Raw genomic sequence first — 25,729 nt, forward strand, 5'->3', positions numbered from 1 at the left:
CCCGTTTCTGCACAGGAGGGTTTCAAGTATTTTTGGACTCTAGGCCAGAGGTGGCTGCCAAATTAAACATTGGAGCGCACTTGCGGCTTATATAGGGTCAGCAGTTAGGTACTATTAAAGTATTTGCAGGACCCGTACAGTGCGCCCAGCTTCTGAGAGGCGATTTGTGCGATATTTCAACTGGCTACACTATCGGTCTACGGTCTACCCACCAATAAACTAAATAAAATACAATTCACATAAACATAGAACCGATGGACAAAAAAAATTTTAATATCTGAGAGGAAGTGGTTGGAAAAAAAAATAGTGGAACGTTCAATCATTCAAATACTTTGAGTTGGTTGGTTCAGAAAAATATAATGAAAAACGATGTTTGAATGTGAATTATGCAAGGAGTGTATGCCAAGGCATTGTTGAGTAACATTTAATAATTTCAGTGTGGGTTAGTTAGTAAGATGACTGTATTTTATATTTCATCTGTCTGTAAATTTGTTTGTACATTCCGTTTCCAACATTGGTGGTCATTTTAATGGTTCAGAAAAGATTCATTTTTCAAATGTGAAATCTTAGTGCTTATTTGAACTTTTGTAATTGCATTTTTTTTTCAAAATTAAGGTACCTACCTACCTACCTGCATGAAGAAAGTTGGAAAAAAAGAATTATCATTAAAATAGTGGCATTTCTTTGGTCAAATTATAAAATTCGTTATTTGAAATTTAAAAATTTAAATAAAATAGAAAACAGCAGGTAAGTATTTAAGTATGTACTTACAAATCTCACTATTTCAGGGGATATTTTGTTTTTGTTTTTTTAATTAATTATGAACATCCCCCGATGAGCTTTTACGTGGTTTTATATTTTACATGATTTACTGCATGATACAGAGACAACGAGGGTTATTTGATGTTTAGCTAACAAAAATTTAAAAAAAAATTAACGTAGTACGTGGTAGATATATAGTTGCATTTAAATGTGTATAATATATAAGAAAAGAGATAACGAAATCAGAAACCCGTTTTTAAATTGCAGATGGAATGAAAATCTTCTCTAAATAGTATAAAACAAAGTGGCTCTCCGCGTTTGTATGTTTGTGTGCTTAGTTCTTCTAAACTATGGAACGGATTTTGATGAAGTTTTCATTAATATTTAGAAAATTTCTTCCGGAAGGTTTGTATATACATATAATACATTCATATTTTAATTATAGAAAGTAGAGAAAAGCCGACGTTTTGTAATCAAAATATTTTCGGACGCTCACATTGCTAATACTAATACTGGCTAAACCTACATCAAAATAATGTACTACGGAATTGTATATATTAAGAAGGCCTCCAACCTCAAAACATTTACGGCGTTGCTCGGGTACACGTTAGCTAGTAATACATAATTTACAAGTGAAAAATAAGAAGATGGTAAAAATACATGCAATTGCTCTTAAACAATAATATTCTGCTAAAACATCATTCAGCTATCTCGTCGATATATATGAGGTGTATTTGTTTTCTAAAATGTCGATATGTGAGGTGAATTTTTCGTCTAAAATGTCGATATGTGAGGTGTATTTGTCGTCTAAAATGACGATATGTGAAGTGAATTTGTCTTCTAAAATTTCGATATGTGAGGTGAATTTGTCGTCTAAAATGTCGATATATGAGGTGAATTTGTCGTCTAAAATGTCGATATGTGAGGTGAATTTGTCGTCTAAAATGTTGATATGTGAGGTGAATTTGTCGTCTAAAATGTCGATAGGTGAGGTGAATTTGTCGTCTAAAATGTTGATATGTGAGGTGAATTGGTCGTCTAAAATGTCGATATATGAGGTGAATTTGTCGTCTAAAATGTCGATATGTGAGGTGAATTTGTCGTCTAAAATGTTGATATGTGAGGTGAATTTGTCGTCTAAAATGTCGATATGTGAGGTGAATTTGTCGTCTAAAATGTTGATATGTGAGGTGAATTTGTCGTCTAAAATGTCGATATGTGTGGTGAATTTGCCGTCTAAAATGTCGATATGTGAGGTGAATTTGTCGTCTAAAATGTCGATACGTGAGGTGAATTTTCCGTCTAAAATGTCGATATGTGAGGTGAATTTGTCGTCTAAAATGTCGATATGTGATGTGAATTTGTCGTCTTAAATGTCGATATGTGAGGTGAATTTTTCGTCTAAAATGTCGATATGTGAGGTGAAGTCTATTTTTGTGGAAGCCCTGGGGAAAATATTTTCCCTCAGGGATATTGACGGCCGGCGTGGTCTAGTGGTATACGCTTTTGACTACAGATCCGAAGGTCGCGGGTTCGAACCCGGCGTGCGCAAATAAATTTTATTTGATTAATTTGTGTTTTTTCACAATTAATTAATTTAAAATAATATATAGTATATTTGCGGCACGTTCCAGAGTGGAAGATACTCTCAGTATCGCCCTGGTGTAAGACCACCATTCAGAATTGAAACGTTGCTTGAAATGGCTTTAGCCGTGTTTGGTGACCAAATCTGAATAGCCAGGTACTTCCCCACCTTCCTCTTCCCCATCTCCCTCCCCTCCCCAATACCCTCAGCCTCACAACATACCCCAATTGGGGATGCCATAGTCTCACTGGCTCCAGACGGGAGCAGTTGGGACTCTTGTGCGGTATTACTGTAAAAAAAAAAAAAAAAAAAAAAATGTCACCATCGGGAATGCGGTGAGGAGGGTCTTTTTAAAGAAAGGAAGAAATTTCTTGGAAGGAATAGGGTAAGAGGGATGGGTAATAATCTAAGGATCAGTGGGTCCAAGAGTGACGGACGTATGAATCATCCTACTTACTGCGGTACAAGGCGATGAGTCGAAAGAGTCCAGTTGGAGAGGTCAAAGGACTCCCTTATCTGGCCTCTCCTGAATCGGCCCGCCACGCAAGACCTGGACAAACCTGACCCCATGAACAGGAGCACCCTTGCTAAATCACCTACCGTAGCTTGTCACTTGGGTAGGGTTGCCAGATGGTATCCAAAAGGAGGACATGTCCTCTTCTTACATGTTTTTTCCTCCCTTACCTACTGTAAGTCCTCCTTTTTGCTAAACATCGGGCGGGAGTGGCGGGAGATTTTTTAAGTGTTTACAAAGCTTGTGAAAATTACTTGATGAAATGGGTAAAACCCTTGGAAGATTTCAAATGTTTTGAGTGGATGACATTGCTGAAAGAGAACGAAAACCTAGAAAATGATGATTTAGTTTCATGCATTGAGTTCTTGAACATCAGAGGTGTAGAGATTGACGATGTTAAGCTAAACGATCAATTTCGTAACTTGATTTCATTTCTTAAATCAAAATCAGATGAAGATGAAGCATATTATGATTTGATGTTGCACGAGTAGTGGACAATCTAATTCAAAAGTGTTGAAAACATTAAAATGTTTCTCATAACCTGTCAAGATCTGCGAGTTTTATTTTTGTATAAGCGCACATAACGCATAAATCAGTGGAGCAAAGAGAGGAATATACTAAGAAAGGGTTGTTTCGGAGAAGTTGAATAATTCATCATCATTCATCAGTGTGCAGTCAGTTAAATCTTTAATTCTTACTAAATACAACTTCAAAAACATGACAATGTGAAGATTTTTATAATTTTTTGTTAAAAAAACAAGAACTTCTTTCCAAAATTGGCAGCTCAGATAAATATGATTAAAATAAAGTAAAATAATATAAAAAAAATCGTTTAATTTCTGAATGTCCTCCTTTTTTACAGAAAATCCTCCTTTTTAGACCCATCTGCCCTCCTTTATCAAATTATCATCTGGCAACCCTACACTTGGGTGACCTGTGGCAAAGGTGTTGGTTATTCAATTAACGGTTCTCTGAACGGCGGTACACAAACCCACATCCAAATTAATTAGTTACAGTATAAATACAATTTTTAAACCACTTAATTTTAAAATATATCGTAGTTCCCTTCCATCACCATAATACTCATGTCCTAATGATAAAAGGGTAGTTACTTCCGAAACCGGTCGATCAATATGCTAAAATAAAATGGCTTAAAGAAAATTTATAGTATGGCAAACCACAAAGTAGATGCTTCTTACATCTGGTTAATAATTAATTACATGGTTAATTAATTCTCAAACATCATTTGCTCATTAAGAAAACATCATCAACAATGCTATTAAGAAAATTTGTAAAATTTCTTGGTAGTATTGTTGAAAATTAACCTTGATAAAACAGGATGTTTTAAAATTAATTAACAGATCATGAATAGGAAGACTTCTCTTCGAAAAACATTTTTCATCCGCAAATAGGATCGCATCAAATTATTTACGACTTTTCTTATTAGAATATATTCACATCAATCCTGTTTAGCAATCGGTTTTCAACTCTTAAGTGCTAGATTAATGTGGATTATACAATAATAAAATATGAATCATACCGCTTGTGTAAGCTGTGAAAAGCTTTATGAAATTGTTAAGAAATATTTTTTGAACAGTTTTTGCATTCCTTTGAGAAAAACTTCGGAATGCAATAATAATGGCGGTAAAAGAAGGACGTTGTGTTAATTTAAATTGTAAAAAAATCAGCAGCGTTCTATTCCTGTTGAAAAATAATATAAAAATGTGTTTATTTAGAGGTCGTTCTGAATGCGTTTGAGTTTTTCTGTGAAAATTTAGTCAAGGTTTCGTTCAGCGTCTGCTATTTGCTCAATGCTCGTGTCAAATTAATCAATCATGGCTATTAAATGCTATACGTTATCTTTGGCTGGCCAATATGTCTGGTTATTTTTGGGTTTCCAGTGTCGCGACACTGACAGAGATGTATAATAATAACGTGTTTGTTACGAAATGACAGCGTAGAGATGACGCCGCCATGACAGTTTTCCGTACATTAGTTTTCCGCATCGGCGATAGATGGAACATGTGTGCATATTTAATGTCTTAAACATGTAAACAGCGTCTTGGCTCGTTAAAGAAAGCGCATATTGCTGGTGTCTTAACAAAAACAATAACTACAAAAATATTACTAGTTATTTCAGACGATAATGCAAATTTTAAAATCTTGGCACCTTGTAGTTTAGTATTACAACCGTCAAACGGTGCATCTGTTGCGGGATGAATATAAATTTTATAACTTAGAAGCTTAAACCCGCTGAATGGACGCATTCATTGAGAAATGTTATATTCGTCGCCATTTTATCAACACAGACTATTTCATAAAGCGTTTTTTGGTAGGTACCTACTTATAAAAAACAATATTTCTGGGTATGACAAATAAATGTTGAAACCTAATCTACCAGAATTTTTCTTTAATATTTTTGAATATGAATGACGTAACTCTTCTACACAAGTTAAAAAAATATTTTGACTGCATTTTTAAAGGCAATGTTGATTGTATCCAGATGTAGGTATTTGATTTATCTACATAATATGATTTTTCACAAAAATAAAACCGCACATGCAATGTCATTTTCAGTGTGGCTACCTAATACTAGTGGACTTTATTAGACTTTTAAATAAAGCTCGCAATGAAAGCAATTTATTTCACAATTTTTAATTTATAAAATCGGTTATGAGGCTTTCAAATGTTATATTTTTAAGCTAATTGAAACAAAAACAAAAAAACTAATGTCTGTAAATTTCCATAGAGATACACAATTAGAGGCGCTACTGTGTACTAATATCTCGATGAAACGTGTTCCACTATTAGAGCTCTATAAGCGTTGCGCCTACGATTAGACCGGATTCGATAGTTTTAGTTAAAGCATTGGGAGAATTAGAGGTCAATAGGAGGTAAAAAAGTTGAATTTCTCATCTAAATATAATGTAAATATCCTAGTTTTTTGTTATTTGTTTTTGGGGTGTTATGCCGTGTTGCGCTAACTCCTTCTTTAGCCAACGTTTTGGACAGCATTGCAGTGTCCATCATCAGGGCAGATGTGTTATGTTTTTATGTAAATTGTTTTTATGTAAATATCCTAGTTTATTTATTGGGTAAATAGTCGGGATTGCTGGCCACCCTTAATTAAATTATTGTAAATGGTCGTCATCCCATACAACGATGGCTAATATTAATTTTACTTAATTGAAAATTAGAAAATTAAAATTTACCAAATGCAGATAATTGCCTTTTATAGTAATTAAGGTGAATCAAAGTTTTTTTCAAATCGTTTTAAGCGTACCCAGCGATCCCAAATAATTACTGTTTATCGTAGTAGGTACCTAATCATGTTAGTTTTAAATATATGGCAATTTGATTGATGTATTATCAATAGTAGTGGGCGACCAAAATATGAGCTAAGTAATTATCGAACTCATTAATTTTTTTCAATCCGTAAATGTCTTGTATCAACAATATCCTCAGTAGCGACACCTCCAATAGCCAAAAATGTCGATTTCTGATTTACCGTTGAAAAGAAATTATTTATGTTTGCGGACATGTGTGAGAAAGCCGAATTGTGAACAGTCACTCCGGTGGCAGTGTTGTCAGTAAAAGCGCACTGGGCATTGGAAAGCGCGCGCGCGGGAAAACGCCGGTACTGTCACGACGCCATTCTATTCCCGGCGCCGCCTTATATGGCCGCCAGCGCGGGCCGGTCGCGTTTCCCGACTAACCAATTCTAACTCTTTAAATTATTCAAACGTCTCATAGATTTTTGTTGAAACAACTCAAATTTCTTGCAGCCAAACAACCATTGTCATTGTGCAAATAATAATATTGCGTTACTTGGAAATTTAAAAAAAATTACAGAGCGCTACCTAATTTTTATCAAAAGTAGTGGTAAACTCCTGTGTCATATCTTTGTTTTGGGCCCTATTTTTAAAATAAATCTCAAATTTTTAATTCTATGTCTTACGCGTAAATCGTTTTAGTTTAAATTATTCTCCGCTCATTACTTCAATATCCTTTAATATAAGCATCCCCTAAACTGCCAAAGCAGTTTATCAGCAATAATACCAAATACCCTATATTATTAATAATACTCCCGACTTCTGATATTTCCCATACATTCTGATGGCAGCATGATACACTAGCGCCTCCTACCGGTGTTATAAGTTATGTGCCTTGGTTTTTTTTTTTCTTTTTATACATTTTATTGGTTTTTGTATGAAATGTATTTAAAATTTACGTTAATAAATTATAGAAGCGAAAAAATTAGGTAACCTACATACGAACTTACTGCTTTTGTGGCATCCTGAAAAACTAGTTGGAGTGTTTTTGTTGTTTGTAATTATTACATTCGTAAACTGCACACACAGAACCCTTTTTGAGATGTATGTACAAGTTATTTTATTTTATTATTATTATTATTTATTTAAATGTTTTATATACAAGTTTCCGGGGTAAAGTGCACAAACTTCGGGAGGAAATACTACATGATAGTGTAAGTGTAAAGATGGATAACTTTTTTTGAAAATCCAACTTTTTAAAGTAGTTTTCAGATAAAGAAGTTGAATTTTTTGTATGGAAAAATAATATTATTCAATTGACAAAAAAACAATGAAATTTCGAAAAAATTATTTAACTTTTTTACTTTTACAACCATGTAGAATCACTTCCCGAAGTTTGTGCACTTTACCCCCGGACACCCTGTATATTTTTGTATCATAGTATAATATCTGGCTCTTCAGATCTGATCACCACAAACGGGCAAAGCTGTTTCATGCAACGTTACAATTCTGAATGGTGGTCTTACACCAAGGCGATATGAGAGTATCGTCGACTCTGGAACGTGTCGCGGCCCATACTGTACATTATTTTAAATGAATAAAATGTGAAATAGCACAACCAACACGCGACCTTCGTATTGCTAGTCGAGAGCCTTACCCATCGACCACGGAGGCCGTCGAGATAAAATATTGACTGCTTCAAGAAAACTCATTCATTTATAATAAGTCACAAAAGTTTTTTTGTTGACAACAACATACTTGACTCCTCGCATGCTAAAGCTGGGAAGCGATCTAAAAATAAGTGTTTTAAGTAGGCGCTTTTTGTGTTTAAAAATTAAGTTATTATTTTCCTTGAATACGGCACTGGTTTTGTTCCAGCTTTGCCGTGTCTTAGTAATAAAATATTTATTTAAAAATTTGCACATCTTGAGAAACATTTTTCAAATGCATGTTTCTTAGAATTATTTTATTTTTCGGGAGCCATTGTAATTTTTTAACACAAACTGAATATGCATTATTCTCGCTCTTTTTACACTGTTTAAATCATGTTTCTCACCATAAAACAAAATGAGTTAGCATAAATTTTATGAAACCATGTCAGGCTCAACAAACACAACCGTATTTTTTTTGGCTCGCACAAAAAAATTATACAGTTGTGTTTGTTGTCGGTAAAGAATGTCTCCCAATATTGCCAAAGGGGTTAACATAAATTAATATTTTAGGAGTAAAGCTACAGTCTGGAGCTTATCATTTGCTGTCAAAATGATATGATTATTGTCCATTATTGTCTATGAAGTTTAACCTAAAATGTTTGACACTTCGTATTTTGAATGTTCATTTCGGAAAAGCTGAAATTTTGAATAATGTTATCAACCAATCTTTAAACCATAACTTAAAATAATTCAAACAAATGCTAACATTTATAAAATTTCAAACCAGTATGCAATAAGATCGCGATGGCTTTCCGAACATTCTTCAAAATTTCGTCACCGGTTGTGAACATTTTCAAACGGCATTTAAGACTGCCAAATAAATCATGTTATGCCATTCGCTGCATCAGTCTTCCTGCTATTGCCTTCACTATTGCCAAGTGTGAAACTACTCCATATAATTTTAACTGGGATGCAGAAAGCTTAGAACATGAATTCCTCATAAAGCAATCTTGTACTGTTAATATAAATTCTGCCAGTCAACTATTGACTATAACTTTGGTTGCAATACAGGACACTAGTCAAAGGTAAGTTTTCTAATTTATAGACGATTTTCATTAATGTTACATTAACAGCGCTATCACACTTGGTCCTGGTCGCCTCTAAGAAACGCACTTCTACTGTCTCCCTAGAGTTCCTTATGCCTGGATGTGGTTTATCACCTCCTTATCGTCCAGCCACATAAGCGTAATCGTCCCAACACTCAGATGTCATGCAGACTTATTATAGAGAAGCCTGTTTGGTGGTTGGCTGCCTCCCATTCTTCCTCACTTCCAGCTCCTTACATAGTCATCTTTCTAAAAGAGAGTTGATACTCCAAGTCCTTAAAATAAAACCCCTATAATGCCTTTTATTCTATTTTCTTGGGGATTATTTACAGAAACTTATATAAACCGCATTGCAATATTTATTTATCGAAGAAGTTAATTTATTTATTTATTTATTTATTATTTATTTATTTATTTATTATTTATTTATTTATTTATTATTTATTAACGCCGATTATAGCGGCTTTTACAAAAAAATAACATTTGTTTTACATATTAATACAGAATATACATAGATAAAAAAAATATAAATATAAAATACATAAAAGAGAACAATAGAAATAGTTATTATAAATACAATACAACAATATATATATACATATATATATATAAATATATAAACAATTCATATACAATAAATCACGGATAAATTAATATTTTAAAACTATATTTGATTATAATCAATCTGAGAAGCGCTGACATACAGTTTTAATTAAATAGTGTTTGTATGAGGTTAAGATAGTAATGTTTATAGATTCATCCAAAACATATTTATTACCAAGTACATGTAGGCGATTTATTATGGAATTGAGTTCAGCGTTAGATCCTGTATTGTTGCAATGATAGGGTAATTTGAAACGAACTGATCGACTAGGTACATGGAAACATATTAACGAAAGAAGTTCAGGGGAGTTCAACAGGTTGGTAACGATTTTAAATGAATAAAATAGGTCAAAACAAATTCTTCTTTCTTTTAATGTATCGAGTCCCAATAATTGTAACAGAGAGGGGTAATTAATGTTTTCGACGAATATTCCCAATTTAAAATTAATATAACGTAAAAATTTATGTTGGACTCGCTCAAGGGAATTCTCATGTACACTGTAGTAAGGACTCCAAATGGTGGTGTTAAATTCTAGTTGGCTTCTAACAAGTGAAGTGTAAAGTAATTTGACAGTTTTTAAATTTTTTAAATCCTTTGAAATCCGTAAGACAAATCCTAACATTTGCATTGCTTTACTGGTTATATTATTAATGTGTTTAATGAATGTTAATTTAGTGTCAAATGTTATACCAAGGTCTCTTATTTCATCCACAGATAATAAGGTGTGATTATTGAGAAAGTAGGTGAACAAAAATGGGTTTTTTTTTCTGTGGAATCTCATAAGTTGACATTTTTTTACATTAAGAGTTAATTTGTTTTTAAGACACCAATCGTAAAAGCTATTAATATTAGATTGAAGTGTTAGACAGTCCTCGATATTGTCAATAATTCTATATATCTTCATATCATCAGCGAACATTAGAATGAGAACACGGATGAATATGTTTGTTACGTCGTTAATGAATAAATTAAAAAGTAAAGGACCAAGATGCGAACCCTGGGGTACGCCACTGGTAGCTTCGAACATGTAGGATAAGTGATCATTAATACAGACAGTTAACTGACGCCTAAGTAGGTAACTCTTAAACCAAGATAAAAGGTTTCCATTAATGCCGAGTTTCAAAAGTTTATTAATGAGGATTTTATGACAGACCTTATCAAACGCCTTACTGAAGTCGGTATATATAGAATCAACTTGTTGTTTGTTGGCAAGTGCATTGGAAATAAAATTTTCATATAATGTTATGTTAGTCAAAGTTGATCTGCCGGAGATAAAGCCGTGTTGACAAGTCGCGATACAAGAGTTTACAAAGAAGCTGATTTTCTTAAGAATCCTCTCTTAATCCCATTGATGTATTATATTTAACCGCCGCACTTTTAGGCAAAGATTATTTTATTTTTTTATTTAACGCCCAGAGGGCTTTTACATGGTTGGTAGTATAATTTTAATTTGACAAATACTTTGAAACATAAAAAATAAGAATAAAATTACATTTGATAAAAGCTATGCAACAAGTCATAGAAATTACACTTTATTTCAAAAATAACTACAATAAACAAATATTTATATGTATTTAGATTGAAACAAAATTTAGGCAGGTGTCACTCCATACAAAAGAGTCCAAAATGGCAGCAAAGCGATTGTTTTATAAGGTAAATTTTGAACTTTGATTGAATAAAAATGGAGTTATAATGCATCTTTTACCATCTATCCCGGTGTAAATTGTTGTTTCTTGTAGTAATTAAGTCGAAATGAAGTGTAATTTCCATGATATGTGCCTATTAAAAGTGAGGCGGTTAGGGAAATATTTAGCAATATCAACAATTGTTGCTTTTATTATCTTCTATAATGAAATATTACAATTAGGTTTGCTTCTACAATTTATCCCTTATAAAATTGAATATTCAATCTAGACTTCTAAAAAAATTAACAGATGTCCCTTATAAATTAAATCAGATAGATATTCAAGACACTATCTAGATTGTAAATAATTCAGGTAGAACTTTGCAATTACACCAAAGAAGATGGCAGTCAAAAAATATGGGATATATGGCAAAAGAATAATGTTAGTATGTAATATAAAAATTAAAGTATGAGATTGATAAGAATGACAGAATGTAATGAGGTAGCAATAGCTCAATTGGAAGAGATGCCAGTCCTAGTAAGACTAAAGGTATTGGGTTCGAGTCCCAGTTAGGTCCGCTACCTTTTTATTTTCTGTGTCTTTTTCTGATATTTTCTTCATTTTCCTTTATTCTAGGTTACGTGAATCTCTAAGTCTGGAGATTGCCCTAATGAAGCAAGCCATGGAATGGGGAGATATGGGCACACCTACTGAGCACTGGGAGAGGCTGGTGGATGTCAGAGGACGCCTCACAGATCTCAAACATAACCTGCACCAACTTACAAGTAAGGGCCTTCGTATACAGAGAAACTTATAAGCTATGTGACTGCGATGCAACCACAAGTTGCCTACTGATATGTTACATACTCTTTAAAGCTGCATTTCGTACACGGTTCTACTCGAATTATACTGAAATTTTTTTCACGTAAAGCCGTGGAGATAATGCGATGTCACGTGACTCAAGCCATGAGGACAATATTTTTATCTTTATTATAAGCGTAAAAAACGATCTAAAAGAAGATGGATCACCCATAAAACAAAATAAATATTAATTGTAGGGCATTCCTCGCTGTCAAGAAACTACATGTAAACATGGATATCATCCCACCTCCAGAACAAATTTACATTGGAAAAAAATTTACTTGAAAATCACGGTCCTAGAAACCGGTGTCACCAACTATTTAAGTCAATGATCATCACTACTGCATCACCATTGGTGGGTTAATGCTGCTTTTGCCCTTTCCAGTAACATTCAGATATTAGTTACTACCTACCTTTTTAACCGGACATAGCCCATCTGAATATAAACTACCGAATAACAAAACATAACATGCGGGAGGGGGTCCAACAGAAATAATTCTCTGAGGGTCAACAGAACTGCTCATGAGATCATCTCTCCTGGGGATCAATTGTCTGGGATCAACTGTCAGGGGACCTAGCATCATGGAATCCTCTTTAAGATCCGCATTTTTTTTTATAGCTTTTCAAGCTACAATCCCGTTAAACTGCAATAAAGCAGTTTGTCAACAGGATGTTAATGATCAATTACATACATACACACATAATATTGTTACTATAACTATACAATTAACACACCTAAATTAATATAAACTATCTCTATTTAGTAACCATTGTTTCAGCATATATCTCAATCTATTTGTAGAATCACAATTTTTTATATTAATGGGTAACATGTTAAGCATTTTTGGCACGTTAAATTCTAGGGTTCGCCGTCCGTATTTATTATTATATTTTGGAACAAGCATTCCTTCATTCTTTGTAAACCTTGTATTATATTCATGTTCCACTTTCCTTTTATAATCAGACTCAGATATATGTTGAATCAATATTTTGTACCATAATAAGGCCTGCACCGGTAATATTATTAAATTCCGATACAACAATGATATGTTTCGCCTCTGTGAAAAAATATGTTTTTGAGCTAATAACTTAAGGCGTATTAACCAGCGACCGAGAATTCGAATTTCGTCAAAAGACAGTCTCGCGATCGGACGTTTTTTAGAACGAGACAGAAATACCATATTCATTCCACTGCCAGCCGTACACTCCGCACGGCGGTCGAAACCTACAGCATGGTTCCGATGAAATAACAATTATTGTGTTTGAATTTTCGGTTGTAGCTTTCTTCCTAATAAGTAGTTTCATACATATTTGTAAATTATACGTCGGAGTGCGTAAACATAAATAAATACAAATGCAGTGCGTTGACATAGTAGGTACAAAATAGGTAGGTATTTGAATAAACATTTTTTTTAAATTTTTCAAATATTTTTATTCACTTGTTTTTTTTTAAATTTTATTTTACATAGGTTTTACAAAAGTGATTAACATTAAGTTTGATTGTAAAAATCTCTCGTCTTACATATTCATCCGTTTGTAAGATAGGTATTACCAGTAAGTTTTATTTCTAATACTTAAAGTAAGTATATCAAAATAACCTCGTTTTTTTCTTCTAAAACAAGAAGCTCAATTCACAATATGACATTATGAAACTGACAAAAAGTAACACTAAAAATACTAAATATGTTGAATTATACCAATGTAATAGGGAATTGGACAATAGAATAGAAATTATTAACAAAAACATGATTTGAATCGCACATCACGAATCAAAACCGTTATTTTGACAGGAATCATATACGCATAGACTAAAATGCGGCATTTCCTGCTCTTTTGTAGCCAGTTAAATATATTTATATGAGGAAGATTTCGAAACAGAAATTGTACAGCTTAATGTGTAACTAAGAAAATTTTATTGCAAATAAGTTTACATGGAAATGGAATTAATCTCCTTCGAAGTACTGTGCTTGACTAGAGATATACTTATCCCAACGTTGAATCCATGACTGGAAACATTTTACCATGAGTTACCCGACACCGTGTGTACAAGGTACTGTTGCATACGTGTTGCTCGCGCAACGCCGGGTAGTAAATTATGGTTTATGATTATCGCGGTAATTACAGTTGAATCGGTCACCGTAATATACCATGCATTTCCCGACACCATAATAATAATAATAATAATAATTGGATGACTTGTATAGCGCCGTTTTTGTGCAAAATCACCTCAAGGGCGCTGGTATACAAGGGTATGGTTTTGTGCGTGTAACTCGCGTAATTTTTTTTTTATTTTTTATAGTGAATACCTCACAAGAGTCCCAACTGCTCCCGTCTGGAGCCAGTGAGACTATGGCATCCCCAATTGGGGGATGTTGTGAGGCTGAAGGTAAGTGGGGAAGGGAAAGAGGAAGGTGGGGAAGTATAAGTAATACCGGGAATTATTGATATTTTATAATTACCGCGATATTCACGGTTTCAGTCACCGTAATTTCACCACGAGTTTCCCGACACCGTGTACACGTGGTAATGTTGCATACGCGTAAATCGCGCAACACCGGGAAGTAAATGCTTGTTTATAATTACCGCGGTAATTAGAGTTAAATCGGTCACAGTAATATACTACGCGTTTCCCGACACCATGTATACAAGGGTATGGTTTTGTGCGTGTAACTCGCGTAACGCCGGGAATAATTGCTAGTTTATAAATACCCCGATATTGACGGTTTCGGTCACCATAATATCCATGATTCACAATATATTGTAGGTATTACCTATTTACATAATAAAATAATAATATTATTAATGTAAATTACACATACCGACGGAATTTTAGAGACAATATTTGCTTCAGAATCACAATCATTCGTCGGTAGGTGATTATTTTCCCTGAAAATTAAACAACACAAAATTATCGCTAAATGTTATAAAAAATATATGCGTATTCTGACTGATTCGTTTGAACGACCCTGTAGCATATAGAGTACGTACAATGTACAAGGATAATTAAATATGACTAGTTCCCTTTTTTTCTGCAAATATTTCTCCCATGTACGTTTTTGATGACGAAATTTTTGTTTTCTTATAAAACTTTTGTCCGATAGTATTTTTCTCCCCATTTTTAAACGAGGAATTTCGTTAAAATGTTATCAAGTAGACTGGCGTGAAATAGACGTCCGCTCGCCGCCCTGTCGCAGCGGGGAATGATAAAATTTCGGCTTGCGCCGTGGTAATCAGAAACAACGAACAAACAATAAACGCGAATCGAAATTAATTACTATTATATACTTTAAGAATATATTTCTTGGTCATAAATTATTTTTAATATTTCAATAATATCATGGTAAATTATTTTTGTAAAAAAATCTCAACTATACCAATTTGTAAGGTCATAAATAAATAGTCAAATTGAGGGATTTTCGTCACAAAACGCGTCCTCGTATTTATTTATTAGTAATTTTATTTGAAATAAAAACAAAATTCTTATACATACATATGATAGATAATTTATTGATTGTTTATACTGTATTATTATATGATTTGAAATATTTGTTGTATAATACAACTTCGCCTTTGAAAATGCAACAAATCTGCGCATCGTCCAACGGTAACACTTTATTATGGTATGAAAATAATATTATTTTTCAAAATTTAACATCTTACTTTAATAGATAAAATAACGATCTTTCGAAATCAATTTGTGTTTTTCTCTAGAAAAGTGTCCATACGTCTAAAACTGGCCTCAAAAATGACAAATTTCAGGTCAAGTCTACCTATTTCGCCTTAACCATAGAATTTTGTACTGATTGCAGGTGGTTTAAATTAGTTTTACAAGAGTCACCCCAAGTAGTTAAACCATACCGTAAAGTTGATTCTGCTAGTGATAGGTAAATAATTTTTAAAATATTCAACGAAACATTTCATTGACAGTTTTCTTGCTTCAGACCTTTCCTTAAACCCCCTCACGGAGCCGCCCAACGAACGGGTGGCAGTATAGCTCCCCTGGGTTTAATAAACTGTACAGAAAGGAGAATTTTTGTGAGGTTTTCACATGAAATAAAAAAACATTTGTGATACTTATAAATTAAATTAATTACTTGTAAATTAAAAGACATTGTTTATTTTTTCCATTTATTTCATTAAAGAAAACTACATAATATGTACATAATATTATTTGTGGTACATAGAATGAATAAAAAAATTGTAATAGACTTCCAATATCTAAAAATAGTTTATGAGGATAGAATGCTAATGTCCCCTTTCATAAGCTTTAAACGAAACCATTAATAATTATATTAATATTCCACATTTCCAACAAACAATACATTCACACAATGTCGTACCTCCCGTTACACATACTTCTACACAATGTTTATTATATACATAAGTGATATTAGTATATTTATACTAACTCATCTGAATGTTAAAAAAATTACGACAAAATAACAGGTAACCATCGCTGACATAATTTTAAAAAAAAATTGTGTTTCATGAAAGGCAGAGATTGCAAAAGTTAACTTGAAAAATGGAGACAAAGATTATTAAAAAATTGTAATTATCGAAAAAAATTATTTACAGCAGACCCCTCACGTTAATGTATATATTTTATGAACCCCACCATAGGCTGGGAATACACGGTATCGACAGCTACAAACAGAGACTGCATAGCAATCTGCAGTTCTCAAGCTCTTTCGACATGCTCTGACTGCCGTGTATTTAGGAGTAACTGCTTGAAGCTATCCAAATCGACTGCTTGTAGCAGTCTGTGTATTCCTAACCTATGAGTACTACCCGCAGCTATTGGGATTGGCACTCCAATAAGGAACTCCAGTGAAAAAGATTATTGCTTAAAAATAAGTATTAAATTCATATAAATCAACAAATGCCATTACTTTTTTTTTCTGCAACTAAAGGGTTTAAAATGCATTGATGCATTTTAAAATACATTAAACAGCTGATAGCTGATAAAAAAAAATTCGAACTCGGGACTCGATTTACTTGAAATTGTACCACGAGTTTCCGGACGCCATGTGTAGATCTGATCACCAAACAAGGTTAATACCATCAAACGTTTCAATTCTGATGCGTATTAACATTTATTTTTATTCATTTTAATGGTGAAGTTTGTACTGTTAAATGCAATTTCTCAATTTATTGTCCCAATTTATGACATTGTGATTTGAGATTCTGATGGCCAAAAGTATTATAGTGATTTGTTTTTGGGGTATTATGCCGTGTTGCGCTACCTCTTTCTTTAGGCAACGTTTTGGACAGCAAAGGAAGGAGGCAGCACAACACGGCATAATACCCCAAAAACAAATCAGTATATGACATTGATAGTGTGCGAAACACGGGTTGGATTTATGGTGGCTAGAATAACGACCAATTAGGATGTAAGAGCTGGGGTCAACTGTAATTCGGGCAAAGACAACCTTTATTCAAAATGTACATAATAAAATTTCAAATTCAGCGTTGTTACTTGGGTCGACCTTTACAAATATGTTAATAAAGTCAGTGATTTTGGTTCAGTAATGCCATATTATTATGTATAAAAAAAATATATGTTCATGCAACTATTTTCTTTGGTCTAGTCTGAAATCAAATTTTATTCCAATGCTAAATGGTAAGCGTGTCAATAATTAGTTTTATTAATTATCGAAAATACACAATAAGATTTTAATAAAAAATAAAAAAACTGGATTTGCTTCGTAATGTTTACTGAATTTAAAAGAAAACTCATACTTATCACATCATCAATGCGAATACATCTATACGAGTCATATTTTTCCACATTCCAGGAGACAAAAAACTCATTTGAGATTTGCTATGATACTATGTTAATTTTAGAACCACTTTTCCCCTGCTTTGGGAAAATCAGATTTTATTCCTTCAGTTATGTATTCACATTGATGACACATTCATTGAATAGTTTTTAAATATATATATATTTTTTTAACTGTTATGAAATACACTATAATATTACACAAGTCTTAGAAAACATTGCATGTTTTTATGTATTGTATTTCACAACAACTAAATACATTATAATACTAGAATGCAAAAATTAAACATAATTAATTAATATTTAAGAAAAACTTTAAGAAATATAATAAAATGAAAATAATCACACCCAAATATTATTAATTATTGTGTTTCATGTTAGATAGAATTAAATTATTGTAGGTAAAGTTTTGAATTTTTTTAAATCAGTGCCTATTGTACTGTCTTCAATATTGCAGAAAAATTAAAGGTCTCGCTATTAGAGTTGACCCAAACAACACAAACTTAAGATTGTGTGTATCGGTGCTTGTGTATACACTTCCTCACTGAGAAACAGCCTTTTGTCTTGCTTAAAGTAGTCATCAAGAGAGGTTGTAGATGACATCATCGTTCTGGTATCTTCTGTCTTTTTCGTTTTCATACAACATGTGTGAAAAGAAAGAGGACAATCGTCGATGACGTACACATGACCTCTCACTAGGACTACTATTCTTATAGTTATGAGCGAGAAAGTAGCAAAAAGCATATATGATCATCGCATTTGAATATTTGAAAAGTTTTTACAATTATTTAAAAAACAAAATTGTGTTAAATTATTTTATAAATGAACTTTTCCATTTTCACTGAAATTTTCGTTTCTGAAGTCGCATAGTGAGTTGGAAACATGTTGTACGCAAGCAATACATCTGGGCAAGTACTGTGTTCGCTGTAATAATTGTTTTATTAGAAATGGTTATTATAGAAAATTAGAAGCAACATAAAAAACTTAATAAGATATACACGGTGTCCGGAAACTCGTAGTACAAGCGTGAAACTGGAGAATCTACACCACATGGGGAACCCAAAAAAACAAAGTTTTTTGATTTGAGCATTTTCAAAAAAAAAAAAAAAAAAACCAAAAAAAAATATTTTTCGGCTATTTTAGGGTTAAAGTTTTTTCTGGTGTTTAGGGTTGAGTAACAGATGTTTTAACCCTGCAGAGCAGAAATATTTTATGATTACACCGGGTTAAATGAAGGGTGATTTCAAAATAATGCTTCAAATCCGAGTTTCTTCATTTGTTTTACTTTCAAATAGTTTTAATTAGTTGGGTACTTTGATCTTCAGTAATAATTTATAAGAATTTGATTAAAAAAAAAAAAAAAAAAAAAATCAACTTCAAACTCGATTTACTCGATAACGAAAGCTCAAATAAAAAAAAAATATACTACAAAATCGACTCCAAATGTGATGTAGATTCACCAGTTTCCCGCTTGTACTACGAGTTTCCGGACACCCTGTATATATATGCAACTCCATTTTATGCTTAAGCCAAGCTACAATAAAGTGGTGTATACAAAATCTATGATTTATTTTTTTTAAACAATGATAATAATAATTAATGTTCGATAAAATAAATAATAATTAATCATTAAAAAATAAATTAATAATAATAAATTGGTTAAAAAATGAAACTGTATTAATCATTAAATATGTATGTATTTAAAGTAACTATTGATTATTCAACAGGATGTTGCCTCAATAGCGTAATGGTTCAGATCGGAAAGTTTTTCTATAGATAATTTAATTTCTGTATTCGATAATGATCTGCATTATAATTCTTACCTTACGGACATTTTATAATGTTTATTTTTAAATATAATAAAATAATATAATGGTTAAAATAAATTCACACAAATTGCATTAAAAAACCTTTAACTTTACTGGTATGAGAATATGTTTATATTTCGCTTAAATAATTCATTTTTCCAACCTGACAACAGGAAAAAACGAGAGTAAAATTTCATCAGGGCTCAGAAATTCAATCGGAATATTTGTTGAATTATATAATATAGTTTTCTTTGCAATCCATGCCACATTTAATAATTTCATGAAAAAGGGCAATACAAATAAAAAATATAATGTAATAATGTTGGGAGTTTATATAAAATACAGGATATACTCAGACCACCGTAAACTTGCCAAAAAAATTTCTTGGTAAAATCAAAAACTACACTTGTTTAAATATTCAATATATTTTAGTACTAAAACAGCCTGTGGTGTACAGATCCACTGGCAAATTTACAGTGGTCAGAGTTTAATTAAAATTTATTTATTAACTATGTATACATTTAAAATAATTATTTGTGACTTTTTTTATCAATAAATCAAATAAAATCTGAAATATACCATTTTCTATTACATGGTCTACAATATTGAGTTGAAATTGAATTAATAACAATTAATGAGATAAATAATATAATAATCAAAGAAAATATTTTCTAATTTTAAATACACACAATAATAATGTAGGTCCCAAAATATAATATGTACTTCCTAAATTAAATCCAGATATTTTTTTTCAAGTAGTAGTTCAGTTTTTTTTTTTCAAATGACATCTATTTTCATTGTTTTCCAGTGTTACTAAAATATCCTCATTTATCACATAAAACTTTGTCGAAAAGTGTATAATTTTGCTAAACTTATATTATAATAATGATTAAGACCTACTTAAGTGCTAGTGAAATAATAATATAAATAATGAAAATAAAGAATCCTAAATTATCTCAATCTTAACAACGCACAAACAATAACGAAATACAGATGGGCCCAAAAAACTCCTGAACAGTAGCAGTTATTTTTCAATTCAATCGATAAGAGAAAATATCATAGCCGATTTGATAATATGAATACATGATGTAAGGCACAAGTACCAAAAAAAATGTGCAGAAATGTTCTTTGTGCCAACGCCAATAACCTAAATAAATTATTGCAATATCTACACACGCCGAAAGATGACTCTGTGCGCAAGAGCTAGCATGTTTTAAAATAGTCACCGAATACCATTAATTTCAACTGTTATTGAGGTGCAAAATTTGGTTTCTTCGTTAAATCCCCTATATCTCAGCTTCAGTTTTTTTTGGCAAGTAGTGCCTATCTTGTATTCAATATGTTTTAGCTGGGGTTTAAAATTCTATAAATTATTTCTTCTAATTGTAGGATAACTTTAAAGACTTAAAAATAAATGTTTTTTTTGTAAACACCCACAGAGTAATGAATATAGCAGAGCTGCCCTTATGGGTGAGGGGAATAAACCAAACAAACAGAACAACCAACATTGGGGGCAGGGGGTGGAAGTGATTTGCGAATAAATTAATCATTCAGTCTGCAGGCACCTCGCATTGCAGTACTAGTATTTTAGTCTTCGAAAATGAAATCTGCTTACGAACAAGACATTCTTTTTATAATGGTGCACAAATTCCTAGCTGTAATTTTAAATCTCAGATCGGGTGAAAAGAGTTTGTGGCTTGTTTACAAAAACTTAATATGTTGTTACGAAAAAGCTTAAAATGAAGTAAAATAAGACTAACCTGTGGAATGTAATGAAATATTTGTGATTATTCTCTTTACCACATTTTTACAACATTTGAACGCACAGGAAACCACAATTGCTGTGTTATTAAAATAGCTCTAGTCAACATACGACAATAAGATTTATTCAAGAAATGGTGCCAAATAGGTTGTCACGTGGTTTGCCTCCAGCCATCGAAATGGTACATAGATTTTGCTGCAGATTTATTCTGATTTCAGTGGTAAAAACCACTCGAAACTTGTGGAGATTGGTTGGCGTCAATTAACAATAAGCGGTGATATTAGTTAAAGCCCCGGAGTTTGTGGGGTTTTGCGTTTTCTTCCACTTTTTTTAATGTTATATCACAAAGATATAAATTATCATAACAGTATTTCATATTTTATTGATGGTATTTGTGTTTAATTTAAAGAACACCATTTTTTTATATTTCAAGTTTTTTAATAAAAAAATGGAGATTTTCGGCTGTTTCGATCTTCAAAGACATTTTCAAAATAGCAGATGTAAAATTATAAAATGAAAATTTTGCTTTTGTGTTAAGATATTTTTTGGACCCAATGTACATAAATGCCAAACATCATCTATTAAAATAATTGCTTGGGTTTTCCTCTTGAATATTATACATTTATATTTTTATGCCAATATTGTTAATATCAATAAAATGTTATAATTACAAAGCTCTAAGCTTACATTCTACAGTATATTAAAAAAAGTATAAAACATATTTTCTCACAGACTCATCGCTATTTTGGCGCGAGACCCGTCTTCTTCACTTCAAGATTTTATTTATTTATAGCGAGAGAATCTATAATCTACAATATAAATGTACTTCTACATTACACAAATATCCACTAACTCCAAGTCCAGCCAATTCATTAGAAAATACACATCATTTAATTTACGTTGAACACAACACATCCAGATCATTGTGGCCCGTTGATTTCCTTTATACCCCTATTTTTAAGGCAATATTTAAAAGAAAAAATTTGCATCTAGACGCCGGTATGGTTTCCCTACCTATTCATTTAAGAAATAGAGGTGTTATGTAGAAGATTTAAAAAATTATTGTACTGAATTCTATTCTTTACGAGAACTGGCAAGCTTTTTATGTCGAAATAATAATACTGTTCTTCTGGGGCCCTTTTCTGTCTGAACCTACCATGAAGTGAGTAGTAATTTAATAAGGAAATGATCATTTTTCACTGTGATACATTGCATTGGTAAAATCTACATATGCACACCAGTTCTCATAAATAATGGAATAATATTGATTTGATTATAAAATTATATTTTAATTATTCAAATTTAATAAATTTTTTCTTCGGTTTAGCCATTGATAATAGAAACAAAGGGGATAAGATGGCATGGAAGGTGCCGAGCTACTACCAAACTGCACAATTATCCAAGCGGCTTCGAAAACGGTTGGTTAAAACAAAGGCGGGGCCCCGCTGTGCATATATGCGATCCGAAATAGTATGGATGAACAATTTTGGCGACACGCTTGTACGCACGGTTTCATACTAATAATGGTTCATGGTCTATATCCCTTGTTTCTATTTCTATGGGTTTAACAGATAATTTGCTACAGTAGGTAACATTTAACAAAGCTATACAGTGACAATGTTAACTCTACATATTTCAGACGAAATATTGAAAAACAGTTTACAAATTGTATTTTTTTAGGTTACATGGAGTACGCAGAAAAGCTGGCAACGGTGGCCGCCGAGATATCCTACCTGACCGGCAACACGGTGGCGTCGGATGCCATGTGCGAGCGGATCGACCAAGCCAACCGCGCCTGCCGGAGGGAGGCTGTCGCCAACCATCGGCTGCAGGTGGAGAGCCTGGACTTGCAGCAAACGGCCATCGTGAACTCGGCTCAGATGGAAGAGATGATGCAGGGGAAGAAGGAAGAGCGCGGCAGTGAGATCTTGGGAATAAAAGATTTAAAAGTTGAAAACAGTATCAAATACGACATGCCGCATACTAATATCGAGGATGATATTGAAAATGCTATGCCAGGTACAAAGTTTAAGGATGATATCAAATTCACATTGCCAGGTACGAATCACGAAGAAGATATCAAATATGGTACGCCAGGTTCAAAATTTGAGGATGATAACAAATTTACAATGCCAGGTTCATATCATGAAGATGATTTCAAATATACTATGCCAGATAAAAATTATGAAGACGATATCAAATATACTATGCCAGATACAAATTTTGGCGAAGAAATCAAGTAATAATATTATCAAAACAAAATTGCTTGTTAAGAATGTTCCACGTTTTTGTTACTTAAATTTTGTTAATAAATATGTATTGTTATTTTATCTTGTATGCTTTAAATTATTACTGAATTCTCCAAATGATAGATATAAATCTATAAATGTATCACTAGACATTTTGTGGAGTTTGATTTTTCTTAGTTTCTGTTTTAACTATTATTATTGAAACTAAATTACGTTTATTTAGCCGTAGAATATTTGTGTAGTGTAATTCATGACCTTTTTGACATATGAAAATGTTTACCTAGTTCAGAAAGAATTTACCCTAAATGGTTTAGTGGTGAGATTCATAGGGGAACTTGAAAAGGAAATACAAGCATCACAGAAACTGCAAGCGCACAGGATCGGTAAGAGATCGGAATATGTTTTGTGTTCTTGAGATCTAAAATCAAACGTTGCATAAATATAGCTTATAGAGATTATTTAAAGAATATCGAAATGAATGTCAAGAGTGATCCAAAATCTTTCTGGAAATCTGGAAAGATGGTGGGTTTCTAAAGCAATCTCATGCAATGGACGTACTCATATAGGTGCCGATATCCCGGAAGCATTTAAGGAATACTTTAAGTCAGTCCATGGCGTCCTGGTGATTACACATCATTGGCCCAAAATGTTGACATTTTAAGTGTAAATAAAATTGATTTCCTAGCTGCAATTAAAAAACTTAAACCAAAAAAATCTGTTATACCAGACTTTATAAATACAATTATCCTGAAAGTATGTGCCGAGCCATTAATTTTGACTCTCTTATACACGGTGTCCGGAAACTCGTAGTACAAGCGGGAAACTGGAGAATCTACACCACATGGGGAACCCAAAAAAACATAAAGTTTTTTGATTTGAGCATTTTCAAAAAAAAAAAAAAAAAACCAAAAAAAAAAATTTTTCGGCTATTTTAGGGTTAAAGTTTTTTCTGGTGTTTAGGGTTGAATAACAGATGTTTTAACCCTGCAGAGCAGAAATATTTTATGATTACACCGGGTTAAATGAAGGGTGATTTCAAAATAATGCTTCAAATCCGAGTTTCTTCATTTGTTTTACTTTCAAATAGTTTTAATTAGTTGGGTACTTTGATCTTCAGTAATAATTTATAAGAATTTGATTAAAAAAAAAAAAAAAAAAATTAAAAAAAATCAACTTCAAACTCGATTTACTCGATAACGAAAGCTGAAATAAAAAAAAATATACTACAAAATCGACTCCAAATGTGATGTAGATTCACCAGTTTCCCGCTTGTACTACGAGTTTCCGGACACCCTGTATATCTTAAGTATTTCTCTTAACTCTGGAAAATTCCCTGTCCAATGGAAAATCTCAAATTGTGTGTATCCAACTACAGACCTGCGGCGATTCTTTCGGCAAAAGCCAAATTATTTGAACTTAAACAAAAACATATTTATTTTAAATTTGAACCTTTTCTCATAAAACAGCAGCATGTATTTAAAGAGGGCAGATCTACAACAACTAACTTAATGGTATTCACAAATTACGTCTCAAATATTTTGGACAACAATGAACAAGTTGACGTTTCGTATAATGATTTTGCGAAAGCTTTTAACGAAGTACATCATACTTGAAAAATTTGATTTATCATACCGACTGCTTTTGTTCTTCCATAATTATTTGTCTAATAGAAAACAAAACGTAGTTTACGGCAGGTCGCTTCTAAACCTTACATCATAAATTCTGGGGTCCCTCAAGGGTCTATTTTAGGACCACTATTATTTTCTATGTATATTAGGGACATAGCTCTGTTCATAAAATTCATAAATTTTTTGTTATTTGCTGACGATATTCAACTTTATACCAGAATAAAGACGAAAGAGGACTCTATTCGTTTACAATTCGATATCAACAGCATAATAGAGTGGAGTAAGCGAAATAAACTTTACTTTAACAGCTGAAAGTTGTGATGGACTCGCCCTGGGATAATTTTTTTTTTTATTGTTGATTTATTATGGTTAGAAAGAATTTTTCAGTTGATTTCACGAAGTAGGGGTTTACCAGATGTTGGCCTTAAAGCTGCTTTAGAAACAAGTGTTTAGATTTATTAGGGTAGAGAAAAAAATAGGAACATGCACTGTATCGTCACAGACCTCCGTGATGGTCGTTTG

The 25,729-nt window shown here is 32.4% G+C and overlaps 2 protein-coding genes across 2 annotated transcripts in view; one reads left to right on the forward strand and one right to left on the reverse strand.

Moving 5' to 3' along the window:
* The first annotated feature begins 8,522 nt into the window (after positions 1-8,522).
* On the forward strand, positions 8,523-23,730 carry LOC149417302 (uncharacterized). Its single transcript, XM_089640196.1, has 3 exons — positions 8,523-8,870; positions 11,757-11,905; positions 23,011-23,730. The coding sequence occupies exons 1-3, from the start codon at positions 8,590-8,592 to the stop codon at positions 23,571-23,573; spliced, it is 993 nt and encodes a 330-aa protein (XP_089496322.1). The 5' UTR covers positions 8,523-8,589; the 3' UTR covers positions 23,574-23,730.
* LOC149417303 (uncharacterized) overlaps positions 16,668-25,729 on the reverse strand; it is a 43,148-nt gene continuing 34,086 nt past the window's right edge. Inside the window, exon 13 of the mRNA XM_089640195.1 lies at positions 16,668-23,257. The gene's annotated coding sequence lies outside the window, so the exon portion shown is untranslated. The remainder of the gene's footprint in view (positions 23,258-25,729) is intronic.

Source organism: Hesperophylax consimilis, chromosome 15 (genome assembly GCF_061612785.1).
Source record: "Hesperophylax consimilis isolate HC1 chromosome 15, BYU_Hcon_1.0, whole genome shotgun sequence".
NCBI classification, from domain to species: Eukaryota; Metazoa; Arthropoda; class Insecta; order Trichoptera; family Limnephilidae; genus Hesperophylax; species Hesperophylax consimilis.